The 20,465-nt window shown below is 43.3% G+C and overlaps 1 protein-coding gene across 8 annotated transcripts in view; it reads right to left on the reverse strand.

The window, feature by feature from the left end:
* SYT16 (synaptotagmin 16) overlaps positions 1-20,465 on the reverse strand; it is a 113,488-nt gene that overhangs the window by 39,595 nt on the left and 53,428 nt on the right. For 5 of the 8 annotated variants that reach the window (XR_011141701.1, XM_068947357.1, XM_068947355.1 and 2 more), the window contains one exon: positions 10,508-10,687. Coding sequence is in view for 4 of the 8 variants with exons in the window: in XM_068947357.1 (XP_068803458.1) it covers positions 10,508-10,687 (180 nt within the window). In the remaining 4 variants the exon portion in view is untranslated. Of the gene's footprint in view, positions 1-274; positions 355-10,507; positions 10,688-20,465 lie in introns of those variants that run through there. The other 3 variants (XR_693529.2, XM_009670699.2, XM_068947354.1) reach the window with 2 other exon arrangements.

The following is a 20,465-nucleotide window of genomic DNA, read 5'->3' on the forward strand; positions in this document are numbered from 1 at the left end:
AAGCTTCAAATAGTTAATACCAGCATCAATCTGTGTCTTGCTGAGTTCAGAGGTTTCTGCAATGTCAGTGCTTCACTCCCCAAGAAACAACCATTTAGCACGATGGCAAACGCTTAGCTAGGAGTAATCAAAGTAAAGGGAAAATACAGTACAAGCAGCAAGAAAATAACCTCTGCAGCAACGTCTGTTACCTCGTGAAATGGTCTCCAGAGAAAGGTACTAGGAACCACACTGTTTTGGATATTAAAATAAGCATGGACTAAGGAGATCCCACCTTTTTAGGGGAGCATCTTCTTTACAGATGAGATCAGTGACTTAGAAGGTCTTTTCCTTTTGAACCATCTGTGCTGAATAATTTTGCTCAGGGCTGTTGACCTTGTTACAGTGTATTCTGCAGACACTTTAAAGAAGGTTATTATCAGTTTCAACATACATATACTTAAAATCACAGTCCTAACAAAGGCAATAAATGAATTTAGGTGATTAAAGCCATTTGAAAAGCTGATGACTGTTACAAACTTTTCTGGCTCAGGGCACATGTTGCTCCAATCTCCATCTGTCAACTGCTGGCCACTGGCTCAGCCCCTGGGACGTGGGTAACATCCCCTGCCATGCATTAAATCTTTGGCAAAGAACAGACGATGTCAAGACATAACCTCCCAGGTGAGCTGTTCCCTTCATTGACCTCCCTCTTTCCAGCCCTGCTCTTGTCCAAGCCCCTTTGCTTTGTGCAATTTGATTCTGTTACAGACCTAAACTGATTACACATGCCAAATGATACATTTTCAGCACAATACAGATTTGCTACTGCTAAGGCATGAGCACCATAGATGTCACTGGAAGGAGATGATGCACTGGACAGTGAGATTCCCCCAGGCATGGAAGGAGGTAAGTTTGGGTGGCTAAGTATTGGATACAGGATGCATTTTTAACCTCTCACTTAACCATCTGCCTCTATCTCAGCAGCAAGGTATAAGACAGCAGTGACCCCTTTGAGGGATGTAAACACGCAGGAGTTATAGTTAACTAACACAGATATAACATATGGGTGCTAAAATGAAACACTGATTTTTTTTTTTTAAAAAAAACAACAACAAAAAGAAACAAATCATAGGCTTGTGATCTTTTCACAGGGAATAATTAGCTTGTCGTGTTATTAGATTTCAAGGCTAACACTCCTCTGATTCAACAGAACCATGTCCACTTCTTTCAGGTGCAGTGGCTGCCTGCCTGAAGGCTCAGCCAAATATCACGGTGCTGCACAACAGTCTCCACGATCGGGAGGTTGTTGTCCTGACTACAAAGATTGAGGGAGTTTTTCAAAGTGACATTTCAGTTCAGCCACAGGATTAATGCAGTGCTTTAAAATCACCTGCAGTGATTGGATGTGGTCACCCAGTCATCTCAGTGGGGCAGATAAGAGTTGAACTTCCACCTTTTAAGTACCAAGTGAATGTCCCAAATGTTCTGCTATCGCAAAAATGACACACGCACAGACACAGACAAATCCAGAATTCTAACCAAGACCTGAGAAACTTGTCTGGATTAAAGCCAGACATCCAAAACAAATGTTCTGATTTCAATAGATAAGTAACACACAGACACTGAAGCGTTCATCAGTGGAATAATCTGAATCTTGTCATTGTCTTACCTGTGCAACACGCAATCCAGCCAGTGACTACATAACACTTACCAGCCAAAGTAACACAATTTCCAGGGTGCCTGACCCTGTTGAGTCTTTGCTTTTCCTTCAGTGATCTCTCTTACTGAGGACGCCACAGTCAGGACTACGCTGAACAACTGGAATTCAGTCAAATTATAAATTGCTTATTTCTGGTCTTGCAGCAGATGGATAAAACGTGTAACAAGCTGCAGAGTAGTTTAGGCGGGTAACGGTTTTACAAACTGTATAGAGGATCAAAGGGGCTTGATCTCTTATAGGCTTGCTGTTTCCCAGGAGCGCTGTCCCTTAATTAGCGGGCACTGTTTTAACCGGGTGTTTAGGATACACTTCACAACACAGCCTTTTCAACCTTACAGATTTTTACTTTTAAATAACAACTAACAATTTCAGCTTGCATTAAGGGGGGGGGGAAAAAAACAAAACTGAGAAGAACATTTGAAATGTGTGGGAAAGAAAAATCAACTTCTTTTTGAAAGCATTCATCCAAAAAGAGAGCAAAAAGAAAAAAAATTAGTGGATTCACTTCAAATTCCACCTTCTAAAACTAACCACAAGAATTTTCACACTGAATAGCCTGCTGAACTCAGAGCTGTTTTTCCTCCTCTTGAAAAATCAGATAGCTAAAAGGATCAATGTTAGACCTCTCACAGAAACCGTCATAACCTTTACTATAGGCCATCTACAATCTATACTCCCTTGTCTTGACAAAATCATTATTCCTCGAGTAGCATTCCTATGGAGAGGTGCGATTTCAGCATAGCTAAAAAAGACTATGAGTAGAATTTCAAGAAATACCAGAATGCACAGGTTTATAACATTAGGAAAATGTTCCAGCCTTCTTGATATGCAGGCCCCTAAAAAGTTGCCATTAAAGGTGCAGTCCCTGGAGATTTCCCTTGTTCAGGCTACCGTATGGTATAGGCATGAAATCCTGCTTTTTAAGTCCCCTTATGTGTGCCAGACTCCTCCCAGGCCCTCCAAGGCTTGTAGACCACAGGTTGAAAACAGTGTCCAAGTACACAGTAACTGAAAAATTTTTAAGTAAAATTTTTTTTCTGAAATACTAAATGAGAAAGAATTCCACCACCTCACCTCCCTACTTAGGAACGTGCGGTCCAGCATAGAAATGCAGGGAGCTCCCAGCTTCCAAAGATCAGAAGACAAATTTGTCATATCACTGCTTTAGATTGTTTTCTTGTCACTGCCAAGAAATTGTACCAAAAAGTTTTATTAACAGTTTGGGAAGCTCGCTGAATCCAGCTTCCCACAACTGAAGTTCAATTGGTGCTCGGTCACCAGTTTAGATACAACATATGACAAGGAGAATGATTCCCGCCTTCCATACTTCTCAAATTTTAATTAAGCCACTGATAATTATTTGTCTTTATTTCCTGATCTCATAAAGAGAGCACCCAGTCCTCCATACCCACCTGGAACGCCACTGCTCCATGCACAGGAGCTTTATTTGTGGGGGTACTTAGGAAATGCTGTATTACGGACACGCCATAAAGCCTTGCTCTAAGCCTAGGAATAATGACTTAAAATGAGGCCCGAGTCCAAGCTGATGCCCAGAACATCAAGGGTCAGTGCAAAGGCAAGCCCACGAAAGGAGGAAGAGGAGAGGGCTTGGAAGGGTAGGATGATTGAGAGCTCTTTTTAAGCTATTGAAGACCACCATGAGCCTGATTCTACTTTCAGACTGGAGCCCAACTAGCACACATGATTTGAAACGGCCTCCACTGAAGGCAGGCAGTGGGAGCACTGGGCTAAGGAGCCCTCTATCCTAATTCTGGGAACACTCTCAACTCTGCTCCTCCTGTGGCTGCCAGAGTGATGTTTAACAAGATGCTAATCAAGCTCTTCCACTCTCACAGTGAAGGATAAGCATGGATTGCTATGATGAAACTCTATTTCCAGTTAAAATTCCAGGTGCCAAACCTAGCCTGTGCACTAGAAGCCGTTCTGTTAATCTGAGGCTCTTATAGAAGTGTTACCAGGAAAGTTCACAGAGAGCGCTCAAGGTTCATGTCAACTGTGAGCTTTGCTGCTGACCCAGTCTCCCTAAGGTAAAAGAAGACAAAAATAAAGAACATCTTGGCACTTTCTGGCCTACGTGCTATAAAAATGCTACTTATGCAAGCCAATCAACAGAGAGACGCTTTCTAAGTGATCATGTGCTCTGTCATAATAGTTTGCAGCTGGTTATCCAAAAACTGCAGGGGATTTGAGGAAGACCTAATGGTTTATGTCAATAAAATACATAGATCTCATTGGAAAATGTTCATAGGTTAGAAACTGAAGGGTTATAAACCCACTCCTGCAAAGCACTGCTCTTGCATCCCCTGAGAAGTTGAAGTAAAAACAGAGATCAGATCAGGCAGACAGCAGCGCACCCTGCTTAACAGGGTTTAGCCTAGGCTAATCATCTCACATCTTTGCAGGCATCTCACTGTTACTGATGCTGTGCCAAACTAGTTGTAAAAACTGATTTCCAAATGATAGAAGTGGTTTTGGTCAGGATATTTGACCCCATGCTGTTCTCTCCCCTCTTCCCAGTCCTTTGTTGTACACTCTCCTTTCGTTACAAAAATAGCAACAATTAACTACTGATCCCTACAGTTATAGTGGGGTGGGGAGAAGCGGAAAGGGCCAGCAGCAAAAGTTATTAGGTAAGCTTGACATTAATTGCTCATACCTGTAGAGCCTCTTTCAAAAAAGCCAGGTCTGTCCTCAATGTAGAGGAACGGTGAAAAATTCAAGCAGAAAAAACAGTGCTCCCAGAAGTCCAGCATCTAAATTTTTTTACGCTCAGAAATTGCACCAGTAACAGGGCTGACGCATGGATGGCAATTTCTCATTCTGACCACTGCACACCTTCTCCTTTATTTAGATTGTAAGAACTCTTGAATTTGGAAGTGTGTTTGCTTCACATTCATCCAGAGCTCACAAAACCGGGAATCTATGACTGCATGCATAGATGCTGTTGCCATCCAAATACTAATTCCCACCTTGAGTGAATTTTCAGGAAGGAGAAAATGGAAACTCCTTCCTTGACCATAGCATTTGGCCTGGATATATCCGAGAGCTAGATTCTGCCTTGACACTGGTCACTCCAGAGTGACTCCACCGAAGCCAGTAAAGTCTTCCAAATCAAAATAAGGCCCTTTGCATTTAAATAGCCACACGTCACAACAGGCACATAAAAACACAGTTCTGTGCTGAGCGGTAGTGCAACAAATCACGAACGCATAACTTTTATTATCTATATTTGCATTTCTCAAATTGAGGGTTACAAAGAGGGCATAAAGAAACTCACAGATGGCTGGAGTAATAGAAAAGTGGTGTTAGAAGAGGCAACTGAGTTCTTTGAAAGCAGAGGAGTGAAAAACATCTGTAATTACTGGATTAGGGGAATGAATGTATAAACCTGCAGTCAGAAATTACAGCACATTCTGTAACTGAGCTGCTGTCATTCATCGGCTTGCATGAAGACAGAGGAGCCAAAAGGAAATCACAAGTTCAAAAGGCTGGAGAAACACCAATTTACAGCACCACTCGAACCCACCCACCAGTGCTGTCAAGCTGTTCTTATAGAGCAGACCCAATAGACTGAGGCCCCACTCCTCCTGCAATCATGCTACTCCGTGTGCAGTAACTAAACAAGCCAGGGTCAATCAGAGCAATTACTTGCATGGAAATTAACAGTGGGAGAGCACGTCTAGCTGCTTAACAAAATGAAGTTATTTTAGAAATATTTTGAGGAGTCACCCAGTTACTGTTACTCCTTCTTCCCCCACACACTCCATCACTATGAAGCCTGTGCAAATTGCTCTGTACGGACCACCAGCAAGTAATGTGGAAAGCGTTGTTCAGAAACCACAGTCCTGAGTGGCAAATGCAAGAAAACCATCCACTCCTTGTTACCCTTTGTGGTAACAGTAATGATGTAGTACTGATGCAGTGGTGACGTCTACATTGTGGCCAGACCTGGATACCCTTGTTATCGTTCTGTACATACATGGTAAGTCCATGCTTCCCATCTCCTTTCACTCCTGCAAGGTCAATCACCAGCTCAGCTGGTCATGCTGGGAGACTCAGGGGTCACTTGTAAAGTTAGACCTAGTTTCAAATGGTTTAAAAGAATTCAGAGCCATATAGCTGGTCCAGTAGTTGTTCTTACCAACTCAGCAACCGTTCCCACAGCTACTCTTATCCTTTATTTAATTCATTCTACCTTGTTTCAAACTAGACACTCTGATGTCTAGGGCAGGCATCAACAGCAACATTCACATGGTCCCACATACATGACCTACTCTTCCTAAGAGCCTCCATAAAAACAATAGAGAGAGAAGGCAATTTAGAAGAGCAGCTTCCTCTGGCATTTGGAAACTTCCGTTTCAAGAGCTTGTCTCCCTCCCTGCAAGGACTGTTCAGGGAGTCTAACACCCTGGCTAAGCTACCTGCCCCAGTAAGATGACATGAATAACCCAGACTCATTTTCAATCTGTACCTTGGCAAGGACAACAAAGCCCAGTGCTACTAAATACTCAGTGTCGGTGTTAAAAAGACCAGCCGCAATTGTATGCCTTTAGAAGAGCATATTCTTATCTTTCTGACTTACCATGTTGCTAGAGAAAGTCAGTCTACTGTACATACCAGAGCGTTACTGTCACATTGCACCCATGTTACTTGTCTTTTCTCTACCTTGTGCATGAACAAACATCAAACTAAGCCTACCACTAAAGTATGATGGTCTCGCTCTCTGCACATGACAGGTTCCCAGTGCCTGGCTTTACTGACAAAGCAAGGGCAACATCCAGGCAGTGTTGCTAACATTCCTGGCTTTGTTGAATTTTATAGGTGTTGATGCTTTTCTCACAGCCTCAGCTACAAGAGATGAGTGTTTTATGTAAGAACCGCATCTCCATTTATTTATTTTAGGTACACTGCTAGCCCTGGAGGCTAGAACAGTGGTTGTATAAAACAGCCTAAGAACATGAACTGAAAGCACTCTCGAGGCTGACAAGACAGAAGAGAAAAATGGAAAAAAAAATGTTTCTTCAAATCTCATGAAGTTTAAGCTGATTTCACATATCAGGAGTACATGCTTATCACCATGGCAAATGTTCAAGGCAAGGTACAACTGGAATGTTCTGATATGAAACAGTAAGAAAACCACTTTTTTTCACCCCCGGATCTTAGGTCATATCATTATAAAAAGATTAAGGTATAGAACAAAGTGGGTTGTTTTCTTTTCTGAATCACAGCACTGAAGCACACAGTTAGATATAGCTCTTTACACAAGGGTCTGCCCAGTGTTGTCACATGTTTCCGCAAAGAAGTTCCTTTCAGACATGAACTTTTGAAACAAAGGGCTCAACCAAAATATAAATACCATAAGCAAAAACACTATCACCACCTCTTGGTCATGAAATGCACACTATAGGAAGGGACATCAAACCATCACAGCATGAAAAGAGGTCTCACATCCAGACCCCAGTGACATCTGTCATGCCTCTGAGGGAAGGTCCTCCTTCCTTGCACTGGGAGATGATCCAAGGGGAAATTCCCCTCCGTGTCCACCTGAAAGATCACCAATTCTGAGAGAAACTACTCCAGTAGACTCTGTTAAGGCCAAGAGAAAAATGTGGTGTTTAACCTTTGTCGTCTTAAGGAATTGCGTGCATATGAAGTACATCCGAGCTCTACGTTGCTCCAGTCAGCTGAAGACTCCTCCATGCTGCTGTCACTTCTCTTCTGCACATGCTGCAAGCATAACCAAGCAAGCTTGATATCTATGAAGTTAACTCTACGCTACTCCGCTCTTGGTAAAGTATTTAGCAGCTTCTCTATGAAGCTTTGCAGCCTGCTCTAAGCTCTCTCTAGCAGTGCTAAGTCTATCCTAAATAGACTAAGGCTGACTATGTCCAGATGAGCTCCAGCCCTGGCAGTGAATGGATTCCTGCAGCTGAGTGAGAGGCAATCAGTGGCAGCACATCCAAGCTCAAGACATGGGCTCATCACTAAGGTCAATAAGAAGGTCAACAATACAAACCACAGAAACCTCAAGCATCAGAAACATTAGCCATTGTGTCCCAGTAATTAAGAGGCTTTGTCCTGCGGTCTCCCAAAAGGTTTTGAATTAATTCTTCATTTTCACAAAGATCTTTCCCTTATCATGTTCCTTTCATAAGGACACAAACTATGCAATTAAAATTAAATTAGGAATCAAACAGCCAGATGTATCCTAGAGTCACGATGACAGAAACATCTATTTTGTTCTGTCACTTCCCCCATTCCGACGTCAGACTGCATATAGTAACGCAAAGACAACAAAAAAGTCTTTGCACAGATAGCTGACACTTCACAGCACACTTTCTGAATGCCACCCTGTGCACCTGCAAAGTGCAGAGCAGACAGCATTACTTATGTTCCTATACCAGCTCTCTCTTTATTAGTAAATAAGTAAACGCTCAACTAGATTCAAGGATAAGAGAAAACCAGCTCATGCATCAAACCCAGACACACCTCAGGCTACAGTCTTAATTTATATTTGCTGTTGCAAGTTCAGGTTTATCCTACTGCAGATACTACAGTCATGCCAGATCTATGCCTGTGTAAGAGGGGTCAAAATGTAAAATGATTTCTCTACTATTCAGCCCGTTATAATGCTAATAATCGTAGCAGACAGAGATAGGTTTGAAACACTGAATTCCAGATGTAGAGAAATGAAAAATTCCCAATTTGAGAGCTGAGAACTGGAAAAAACAATCATTAACAGCTTACATGTCACGGAACAGTGGAGTCTGCAGAATCAGGACCTCCTTGCAATAAACACAGCTTACCAGAAGAAAGAAGCTGAGACCGAAAAAGTGAACCTTATCAAATAAATTATATGCTATAAACACTCTCCCATCCTGCTCTTTTCTACCCATCAAAAGCCAGATCCTGGATTATGAAACAAACTCTTGCTTGTCAACGCTCCTCTTGGGAGAGCATCCTCATTAGGCAATTATGGCATTCGAACAGGCTGCTACCATCACAAACTGCAACTGCTAGCCTAGAAACAGGCTTTCCTGACTTCCCTGACAAAGTTCAGGCTCCAGGTTTCTACGTTTGCTGGATGACATGCTATATTTGCCCTGGGTTTCATCTACTCTCTTATGCTGCTTTTCTCTAAAAAGCATTAGCATTTCCTACACGCATATTCTATATTGGCCTTACAAGCATTGAAAGGCTATAGCAAAATTTAACCTAAATATAGAGACTTGATATTTTTAAATAGCTCTTAGCTCCAACTCACCAATCTGATTTTGTTTGAACAGAAAAAACAGTCTCCAGCTTTAAGTCTCCATCGTAATTAATGATTACGACACATTCCTCTACCATATCAGATTTAGCACCTCATTAATGTGTTTGGTATTTTGCTTGCACGGCACAGCTGTAGTTAAAGTTGAATTAGTGTTTCCATTATAAGCCCATGTTTTCAAAGGTTTATTACTCAGACACATAAGATTTACTCTGAAATGAAAATTGCCATCGAGTGTGTCAGCTGGGAAGTAGTTTTTTGTCCTTCAGAATTTGGAAGGAACAAAATAACAAAAAAAAAAAGCAAGCCACTGTTTATTAATAATTCACATTTTAAAAGGCACTGCAAATACATGTTTACATGATAGCCTGTGACAGCTCCATAGAATGCCAACGCCCACACATTCCTGGGAGATGTGTCATCTTAAAAACTGAAATAAAAGCCACAGTCTTATACTACTTCATGGGAGGGACAGAGAAAGGAAGGAAGACTTAAAAATAATATCGATGAAGGAAACTTAGTGAAAAAATAATAATCTTTGCTTAGAAACAGTTAAGTTAGGAGTTTTAAAAGGAAGGGAAAAATCTTCAGTGCCATCCACATTTTCAAATTGTTAGTGCCATCAGCCTGGTCTTGGCTTACTTAAAGCATTTAGCACGAAGTTTGGTCTGACTGACGTCCTATGGCACGCAGTGTCCAAGCCTTTGCTCGTTCCTAAGTGCTGGACTCTTGGGGTATGGCCGAATTATGGACTTTCCAATAGCCATGCTGAACTCAGCGAACAAGGCAAAATGTGCATCAAAAAACTCCAGGGGGTCCAGGCTTTGCGATTGTGCCCTTTTACAATTAGTTTTAAGACTGTACCACTAAAAAGAAGTAGACCTTTTTATTGGGAGGCTTCTCATGCAACTACTTGGCTGATTATTTGGATGATTATACTTATGACATGCATGTTTACAAACAAATGCGTGATGAAATCACCAAATTCTCACTTGCCACCATTACCAGAATGGATGCATTTTTGATGGCTGACAGACATTAAAACACTATTTTTGTGACATAGTAAAATTCCCTGATGGACTCCTCATTGTTCTTTTGACTCCAGGACTCATGGGTTTACCCAAACTATAACGTTTCCAGACTACAGCTGACGTATGAAAGCTACTGCAAGAGAACAAAGACAGACATATCCTTCAGTGATAAAAGGCAGTGCCTTTACTCAGAACTGCTCACAGTTAACAAAACACTCTCATAACAGACAGAGAGAGCAAGGAGTGCGCTTTCTCCCAGCGTTGCCCCCCATTTCTCAAGAGATTACTCCAGACAACAAAGAAAACGGGAGCCTGGTAACAACTGTATATCTATTTGATCCATCTTTGGAGGTTACCATAGTCTATCCAAAACGCTACTGTTTTCCCAAATAACTCTAGACAACAAATAGCGCTATCCTCGCAGTAATCAAAGCCTCAAGAAGACTCTGTACATCAGAGGAGGTGCAATACTGTGATACTTACCAAGGCCCTCGTGACCTCTAGACTTTTCTTCGTAGTGTTTTAGTCTCCCTTGTTCCTCCAGGCACAGGAGTCCACCTATCTTTTTAAAACATAGCTTCTTGTTGATGAAGAGCAAGAGGACTGCAAGGAGGATAACGAAGACTCCAACAGCAGACAAAAACCCAACAGCCTCTGGAGGAACTAGGAACAAAAATCCGGAAAGAAAAATATCAGTGCAACTAGGAAAAACTGCCCCCGAGAAAGATGTGGTTTATCCACATCTGCATCTGTGGCCCTGCTTTCCCTTCCTCTCCCCAGAAGGACCAGAAATGAAATTCAGCAGAACTTGGACCTGTGTTAAATGGACACAATGTCCATATTGGGCCAATCTACTGAGGGTATCAACCAGAGGGTACATTACCAACCAAACCTGACTCTGATCAAGGTCTTCATTTCTGTCACGCATTTCTGTTCTGATGAACTCCATCACCACAGACTCTTATTAACTCTAATAAGCCTTCATAGCAGTGCAAAAGTCCACTGGCTTCAGGAGAGGCACTCACAGTTTGGCAAAAAGGACCCAGTCAAGACAGGGCAGTTTGTCATAAACTTCTTCTGCACAGCCTGCAGCAAATTCTCAGGGGAAGCTGAGCTGAGGACTCAGCTCACCCCCTCAAGAAGGGGGTGAAGGCCCCAATATCTTTTGGGAAACTTGCATATTTTCCTCTAAAAATAAACAGACTATAGCTCTGGTACTCAGAAAACTTTATTAAATTCGCTAAGAATCAGGTTAATGTCTAGCCTATGAACCTCGTTAAATGGCTACTTTACCCTTAAGTAAGAAGTAAATTACTGTACTACATAATTACCACTATCAGTTACAAAGGACCAGTCTCCAACTGAGGTAACTCAGTTTAGCTCCTTCACATTTGGCCCCACTAGACGCAGTGATCTGCACCACCTCACATCCTAGTCCTGTAAGTCAACATCACTGTCATGTTCTACAGGAATAGCCTTATTTCCATTTATCACATGCTGCCTGTACCACTGGGTCTGCATCAAACCGCAGGCGCCAGCAGAAAAGCTTTTAAAGCCATTTCACCTCTCTCACACTTATCAAAATGCCAAAACAAGGGACAAACACTACATAGATCATTGGGTGCAAACAGCAAGGGCGCACGCATCAAAAACTAAGTGCCATCTGCAAAAAAATTTGGCTTGTTATTCTGGTAATTACTTCACCAGGAAGGGGTAAAGTTCAGTCGTCCAGTTCAAGTCAAAGACCCCATAAAAGCGAAACATCAGGAGCACACCAGGAATGCCGACGGCTTGCAAAGCTACAGCTCACAGATGAGATGAGCAGGAGAAAAGGATGTAAACAGAGCCAGCCCTGCCTGTGACACATCCCACTGGGAGTTTACAAGACTTGACTCAGCGAAAGACTGTCTAGAAGAGCTGAACTGTCTCCACTTACAACCCTGATGGCACGCACTAAGACCATGATATAGGGAATTAAAAAACCCCAGGTAATACAGGCCAGTGTGGCTCAGCTGGAAACAAAAGTCACAAATGCACAGCAGCAGCCCAATACAAAGCGCACAAGTGTTTGGGACTGAACCCGGAGGAATGCGGGTTACACAAACTCTGGAGCTGGCTCTGACCTTGCTCACTGTAGCCTGAAGAAATAAGAGTAAAGCGCTCTGAATTACACCAGCTTAAACAACAAGATGAAGTTCACATTTTCCTTCTCTGGTGATTGCTTCTACGTCCTTCTTGTGCCACACCAGGACTGAGGGGGAACTGTGAGGAGAGCGGTTCTTGCTTTCAGGACTGAAACCTGGTGCCACGGCTGTCCTGGATGATTTGACAAGTAGGTACCAGTCTGATCTCCCCCCTTCCACCTCAACCCAGGGAGCAGAACTGGGGACGTGAGAGTGGCTGGAGCCACATTCACTCTAGCTATTTTCAGCTGCTGAAATCACTACTAAGGGGCTGCTGGAGCCACGGATAAATCAAAGAAGCCCTGTATAAATCACAGAAGCCATAATGTCCACAATATATATGACAGCCTGGCTGAGTCCCATCACTGACTCCTCCCCTTTTCCTGAGCATAGCATAGGCAGGAAGAAAGATTTGGTCTCTATCCCACATGTAAAATCCTTGGATCTCCTCATATCTGTACACAAGTGTGCAGGTGGGGGGAGTTTAGCTTAAAATCTGCCTGTTTGGAGCAGGTATGGAGCAAACTCAGCCTTCAAAATATTACTGTCAGTGTGAGTGATTTCATTGCAGAGGGCATGACGTAGAGGGGTTGCAAGGATTTCTTACTATTTATCAAGTCTTTTCATGAAAACTATGCTCTGAGCCCGAGGAGATGTCAGTGCCCACGTGTCATGCCCTCAGAAAGGACACAAGCAAGCCATCAGTATTTTTAAACATTGATTGGCCTGCACATGCTCCGATGTGCTACAAGACCCGCCGACACAGAAATCCCAGAAGTGCCCGTTCTCCACTAGGCCTACACAGTATCTTGCAAAATATCAGAGGAAAAAGCACCTAAATAACCAACCCTTGAGCAGACTAGGCATCCTAAGAGGAAACTTTGAGACCTATTACGAGGTGTCTGCTCGATCTAGAGGATCTCAAACTGACATGAGAGCATTATTGCCCACTGCTCCATTTTGAGACCAGAGGAGAAAGGATCCACCCCCACACTTCCGAACAGCAACAGTTATCAGCCAGCTACCAACAAGGCATCAGATCCCTTTACTATCCCGCCCCTCACTACAGGCACCGTGGAAAAAGGAAAGGCGCCCCTGCAGCAGGACCACCGCAGTTCATACAGGATGTGTTACCTCCGTGCACAGACTGCTCCCGCAGCAAAGCACAGAGCCCACCTCCCAAGGAGGCTCTGTTGGACTGCGAGGAGGCAGCTGGATCCTATCCCATGGCTTTTAGCAGAAGTTTCCTCTTCTCTCCCCTACATTATCCATGCTAAATACTAGAAGTTTGTGCTGTAGCATCTCTGAGAGAGGGCTGTGAGTTTGCACCTGAACGCTGTCTCACATATGTGGGTAGAAATATTACAATCTGCACCTGGCCTCTGGTGGAAGGATGTATCTGTTGGTGATGGGAGCCACGCTGGATCTCTGCTCCTCTGTCAGCAGGCAGCAAGACACACTGCACCTACATACGGTCCTGACTATGTGGCCCATCTCTCCGCTCAACCCTTAACTGAATGGCTTTCTCTGCAAATATGAAATTCCAGGCTAAGCCTATGCCTGAGAAATTACTTCAAGACTGACTGAGGGCAGAGCTCCGTTCTGGTTTGGGGCCTGGGAGGGGGCTGAGGAGGTACAGCAGCAGCAATGCACAGACATCGCTTGTATTACAGCATCTCTGGGGTGTGCCTGAGTTTCTCACATAAACAAAAGGAAAAACCACTAGTCACAAACAGGTTACAGTCTTCTCAAACCAGAGATCCCAGCTTCAGTGATGGGCATAAACCAGCACTGACCTCAAAAGAAAAAGCTGGGCTCTCTCTTGGCTCCTGCCCTGGGTCATCTCTTCCTTCAGGAATCAGATCAGGAAACTGATCCTGCTTAAAAGGAAAAACAACTAACTAAATAAAAAGGTTGTGTTAACTCAGTCCAGTTCCTAGCCCTGTTCATGGTGCAGCTTGCACCAGAGAAAGGACCAAGCAGGAGTAGTGAGGCAAGCAACGAGAGAGGAAGTTGGTCCTGGAGGCAGTAACGTCAGCTTCTCGGTTTTGTATGACCACAGCGTTCCAGGGATGACAGACCACGCCTGAAGGCACGGAATGGAGAAGCAGTGTGGCCTGTGGTTGAGGCACTTGGGTGAGACTCGTGACGCTCACCTTCAGTTCTTGGTTCAAACCTTGGATACCCAAGGCCAGGGAAGGAGCTGGCTACCACGTGCTTTGCGACATGAACAGTCCATTTAGCCAGGACTCGCCCCCACTCATTTATTCATTTCTAAGCTAAGAAATTAATGCCATAGGTGCCTTTGTGCACTGCTATAATGGATCCATACAGCCTCACCTGAGAGAGCAAGACAAGAAATCGCATTTACATTCCTAGCAGGTTGAGGACATGGGCAACTGCACACATTCCTTTGTGTACACTGTTGAAAAACAAATACAAGATGCAATCTGAAAGGTCCCTAGGTAGAAAAGAGGAGATCAGAGATGGACAGCAGATGAACAGGAGACATCTGACAGAAGCATAAGATATTACTGCGGTATTCCCACTTCAGCCTCTCTCTCAAAGCCACCTTCACACTACAAGGTGACTGCAGAGGAGAATCTGTCTGGAAGAGCATGAGGGAAATATCGGCCATACCATTATGTTCATTGAATCCACTTGGGGATTTGGCTAGTGACAAATGTCCCAGGAATTCCATGAGTGCACGGGGCCCCTATAAACAGAAAGGGCCACAGTAGTTTCACTTAGAGGTTCCGCAATTAGAAAATCTTAATCCATTCAGCGTTGCAAAGGTTAAATTTTGCACAGAATCCTATTCCAGACAGTAACTTTTTAATTCCATTTGATATCAAGCTTCCTGCAAAAGGAATGTTTACTGACACTTTTTAATTACAAAAAAACATAAATTGTCTGTTTTACTGTCTGTGCTAATTACATTTCATTATATATCTGGAGTAAGCTATGATTTTCCTGCTGGTTCCTATGACATTTTTCATTATCAACCACTAATTGTCTAGCATGCACACAGCTTTGTGAACCAAGTAGGCTGATGTGTGGGCAGAAGTTCTAGTGAAAGCTGCAAGACAAGAGAAGTGTGCATTATTATTATTATTATTAATATTATGGTGTATTAGAAAGTTTCCACCTACTTGCATACCTACATACCCTCATCCCTGTCAACAGTGTGAGAGCATGGCAAAGCACGGGAGGCCATCTGTAATAAGCCTCGCACTTGTCAATAATCAGCAACTACCGAAGGGAAGATACACGGGGCCAAATGACGACGCACCAGAAGTACGTACAAGTTCTTCGCTGGGTGCAACGGGAACACAAAGAAGGTTTCTCAGTCACTTCCTTTATTCTTTGCCCAAAGCACACAGGTATCAGGATCTAGAATGGAGTCACCTTGTCCATTCACAAGCTGAGGTCAAGGTTATAAAGGAAAACAGTGTCATATGTGGATTGCTAAAGGGGTAGAATAGCTAACAGGATCTTCCTGAGAGAGCAAGACAGAAAAAGGCTAAAGGGTTTTCATCAGCCACAGCTAACAGTGTTCCCATAACAGCAAAGCCCCTAACAAATCCGTACCTATGCAAGCTCAAAAAGTGCTACAAAGGGTAACGCAAGTCATTGAATGCGGCATTTCTCAAATTCAGATCAAGGTAGAGTTGTAGGAGCTGACTCTTCATACAGCAAACTGCCAGAACAAGGAGTGCATGACCACTGCTCCCTGGACCATCGTTATCAGCATCAGACAGGTGGCAACTCTATTCATGTGCACCACATAGAGTACACAAACGCTTCAGAAATAAATACGTGTTTTCACAGGATTGCAGTTCTCTCCTGATATCTATTTCAAATGAGACAAAGCCCGACCTTCCTAACCGCACTGTGAGGGAACAGTTGTATAACTCCTCCTCTTCTCCTCAAGGTGATCCACAAATACATTATCAGAAGTGCAATCAGACTAGATTCAGCACTTAAGCAGAAGGGTGAAATTCCCACCCAAGACAGGGGGACTTGCCCTGCATCGAGGCTTAGTTTCACACACTTTATTTTTATGTGCTGATTTACACACCAGATAGCAAGAACGAGAAGTTCTCCAGGCCTTTTAAGAATATGAAGAACTAAAAGATACACTGAGCCTGACGATATTTCTATTAAATTGGACTGCAAAATCCGATTGATCAATGGGTAGAAAAATGGGTCCGCTCACAGTTGTTATTGATTTATTTGTAGGTCACCTTTAAAGATTTAAGCTGCCCTTATGGCATATGACGCGGTCCTGCAATTTCTAAGGTCTCAGGGACAGCAGAGCAACTTCATTTCCCTTTCTTCTACAATTCGCGTAACCACAGTATTCAAACACCTTGCAGTCTTCAATGTGTTTAGCTTTACAGAGTTGCTGGGAGGATAAGAGAGCTGTTCCAAAGAAAGGAAGCCAAGGCACAGAGAGGACCAAAAATGGTGGAAATTAGGCCCAAGAGAACAAGGTAGGAAAGTCGCATACATCTGCACAGGTACCTCAGGGTCTACAAATACCTCATTTTTCTCCCCAAGATTGAGGCTCCCATAACATGACAACCACTGCATTTTCCTACAAATGACATCGTGCTGATAGATGTGGGCCTCTAAGCATCTCCTTAGACTGCAACCTCAAGTTGCTTGAAAGCTACAGAACTGATTCTTTTAAGGGACACAGTCCAGTAGATGTGCTTAGATGACACTCGACAGCTCCTGACAACACCAGGTTAAGGGAAGGCACATCAGGCACAACACAGGACATGGAGGTAATGGTAGTAGGTTAAGGCACTCACCTAAGAAATGGAAGGCCTGAGATAAGCTCACCCATAAACCCACATTTTTCTCTTTCCAGTACTATGCTCTAACCACAATATTAGAGAAGAGCAACCCTCTACCTTCCTGCTGAACCTGGGTCACTGTACAGCCAGTCTCTAGACCAGCAGTAGAGCCAGCATTGGTACGCCTAATTTTTCAATGTGCCTACTTGGGTTCTTGATCAAAAAGGGCAGAGCCAGGCTCATGTTTTCAAGACTCAGTCTGGACTTGCTAAGTATCTGCTGTAGATAAATCACCAGAACACCAATACCGGGAGATAAAACCTCAAAGCAGCCAGCAGCTTAGCTGTGAGAGCCACAAGCCAGTAAGTGAGAGCCTCAAGTTTAAGGCGGCTTTCCCTGAGATTGGGTCTCCAGAGGGAATACTTCGCTATAAACGACTCCGAGGTGGCACTGATTTCCCTCCAGCAGAAATTCCACTCTAGTCTTGAGCACTGCTCCTAACAATGTTTTCAAGCAAGCAGATACAGTTTTGTGAAATATTGCGCCTTCAACAAAAGGCATTTTCCAACTAGAAAAGATGAAGTATTAGTTTTGCCAGATGTCTTTTAAACAACTCTGGAGCACTAGTCCAAGACAATAGCAAGTACAAAGTATTTGCTGACTATTATGCCTGATGTTCTGCATCTAGAATAGATAGTACTAGCTCTCATCCTATTTCTCTGCACATAAGCACACATACCACAAATACAAAGGAAAAAAGGAAAGAAAGTGCGTCATATTGGACAAGGGAGTATTCATGCTGTCTAACTGAAGTGATTCAAGTAACAGTCGAGGCCTCTAAAGGGTGATTCAGAGACTAATTTTCAATCTTATTAATAATCTCAGGAAAATGCCGTGATTCAGCAAGGTATTTAAAACTCACTGAAGTTAACAGGGCCAGAGAGACTGAGAATGCGAACAGCAAAGCACTGGAACTACCGTTCACATATGCAAAGCAGGTCTCCTCCATGTCAGAGCTGAAGGACTTTAACAGGGGCAGCATGAGCAACCTTGGGTTACCATCCCAGCCACAGCCCATCTGTACCACCACTGGTCCTAGCCTAGCTCAGTCAACACTTCCAAGATGAAATGTGATTGTCACCACTTCCAGCTGCACACACAGACTGAGCCCCCGTCCTTGGGGCACAGGGAGCACTTAGCTGTGCCTGACCCCAAAACTATCCTGCTGAGCAGTGCCTTGCATGTACAAATCCTTCCCCAAAGCTCTGCCCAGAATTCCCACAGCTGAAGTACACAGTGGTGGAAAAGCATGGCATAAACCTTTAGCAATAGTCTTACTGTGCTCAAGAACCAGAGACAAAAGCAACTATAATACCCAGATAATCCCGCCTCTCATTTAAAATTCCACAAGTCCAATATTCATGAGCATTTCAGGCTGGGCAGAGCAGCCTGAGTCCTTCTGCAAGTTCTACTGCGCACAGCAGTGGTTGCACTCCCTACCTCCCTTGGAGAAGCGGTCTTAAGCTCCCTTTTCTCTCTGATCTGCTCCACTAAGATGCTCGAGCCCCTTTCTTCCTGTCACTTTTGCCCCAAATGCAAAATTTCAATAACTAAAAAAAATTCCTAGAGTTGGGCCAACCTCTGAGATAATCAAAAACTGCCAGCCTTTCGCAACTGTTAGTCTCAAGCCTTCTCCAGATCTGGGAAGAAAAATTAGACCTGCTCCTGTTCAGCACTGGGACAAAACCAAGGTTTTCAGAAAATTATAAATGAATGAAGTGAGACACACAGAGGCACCAACACATACAGCCCGAGGCATCTCAGAAATGGATGGAGAGAACACTCCACGGATGTGAATTTCAGTCTCTTGGTAGCTGTGCTCACCACCAACCCACTGGGACTGGTAACACTATCTCCAGCTAGAACTGTCTATAGAAAGACTGAATCTACATGCTCAGTGAGTACTCTTACTTCTAAGAAAAAAAAAAAAAAAAAAGAAAAAAACCTTGAACTTATATCTTTGCCCAGTCATTTCCCCCTCCCCCCCCCCCCCCGGCCTCTATCTCAATACTTATCCCAGTCTCCGAGCTATGCTCAAATTCTCAATTTTGCTTTCTGGAATGATTTTCTGTTGTATAAATAACTATAAGGCAAGACAGTGAGGGGACTGACTTTGTGGTCAAAGCTTTCACCTAAGATGTAGGAAAGCAAGAAAAAAGCCTTTGTTGTAGTGATGACTATTTATACAATCTAGATTAGATCAAACAAGAGAGAAAGAAGCTAGTCCATAAAAGACAATCTCCTGCTACCTAAGGCTCTCAGGCTAAAGATGACAGGCCTGTACTCAAAACACTAAGTCTGAATCAAGCAGGGATGAGACTTGAACTTGCACCTTCCGCATGTCTTTGACCGACTTATCTGCAGACACCTACAGCTGTGGCAAAGGACAGCTGGTTTCTGTTGTCTTCACCATACTCTCCCCAGTAAGGCATTCCATCCTGAATAAGGACAAAACTTGTGTTTAGGAGAAGTTTTTAAAGATGATGTATTTCTTAGAAAAGTTATAATTTCAACAGAACCGTGTTGCCTGACAAGAAATTGTTCCCTCCAAAAATTCCCACCTAGCTCTTACTGTAGTAAGTTTGTCTTTAATCATGTCCCAGGCTTGTTTTCAGTCACAGTACAACACAGAGCTCATAGTCGGATACATTTTGTCAGAGCTGACATCACCACCGCCTTGCGGGTAGAAAGGAAAGACTAGAGCTGTCAGTCTGCCACCTTTATTGAACGCTGAAGTCACGCTTTGTTTTTTTCCTTCTTCTTTAAAGACAACTTCTTTGTTGCCATGGTATCACTAATGCAGTATTTCGAGATAGGGAAAGAATAAAACTGAGCATTATCAGTGACACATCTATCAATTGGCATCCTCTCAAAAAAGGGTAAATAAATAAGGATGCTAATGTAGACTTTTAAAGGCTTCTCCACCCTTTTTAATTTCTCCTCTCACACAGAAATTGCAGTTGCTGTCTGCAAAGGGCATGAGTTGGTTTTATGACAGAGAAGGTCAGAATTTGTCTTTCAACAAACAGTGTCTAGGGATTTTCTTTTATTCCTTCTCCCCATGTTACATGACACCAGCTGAGGTACACACTCATAAGAAAAAGAGAGCACCTGCACGTTCAGAAAATGCCTGCCTGGCTCTCCATGTTAAACCATGAAGTGATTGCTTCATAATTCTCACTTGCCCACTGATTTCCTCCTGAACCAGCAAGGCAACTACTGCTGAGCACAACCCACATTTACCTCAACAGTAAGAGAAACCAAAAGGGCACACTGATGATGCCTCCCATATACTATCTTCAGTTGGTCAGGTGTGGTCTTGTTAGCCTTGTAGCACGTTTTCTATCACCCTCAGAACTACTTTAAAGGAATCTTTATTAACTTCGCAAACCA

The sequence above is a fragment of the Struthio camelus genome, chromosome 5 (genome assembly GCF_040807025.1).
Source record: "Struthio camelus isolate bStrCam1 chromosome 5, bStrCam1.hap1, whole genome shotgun sequence".
NCBI classification, from domain to species: Eukaryota; Metazoa; Chordata; class Aves; order Struthioniformes; family Struthionidae; genus Struthio; species Struthio camelus.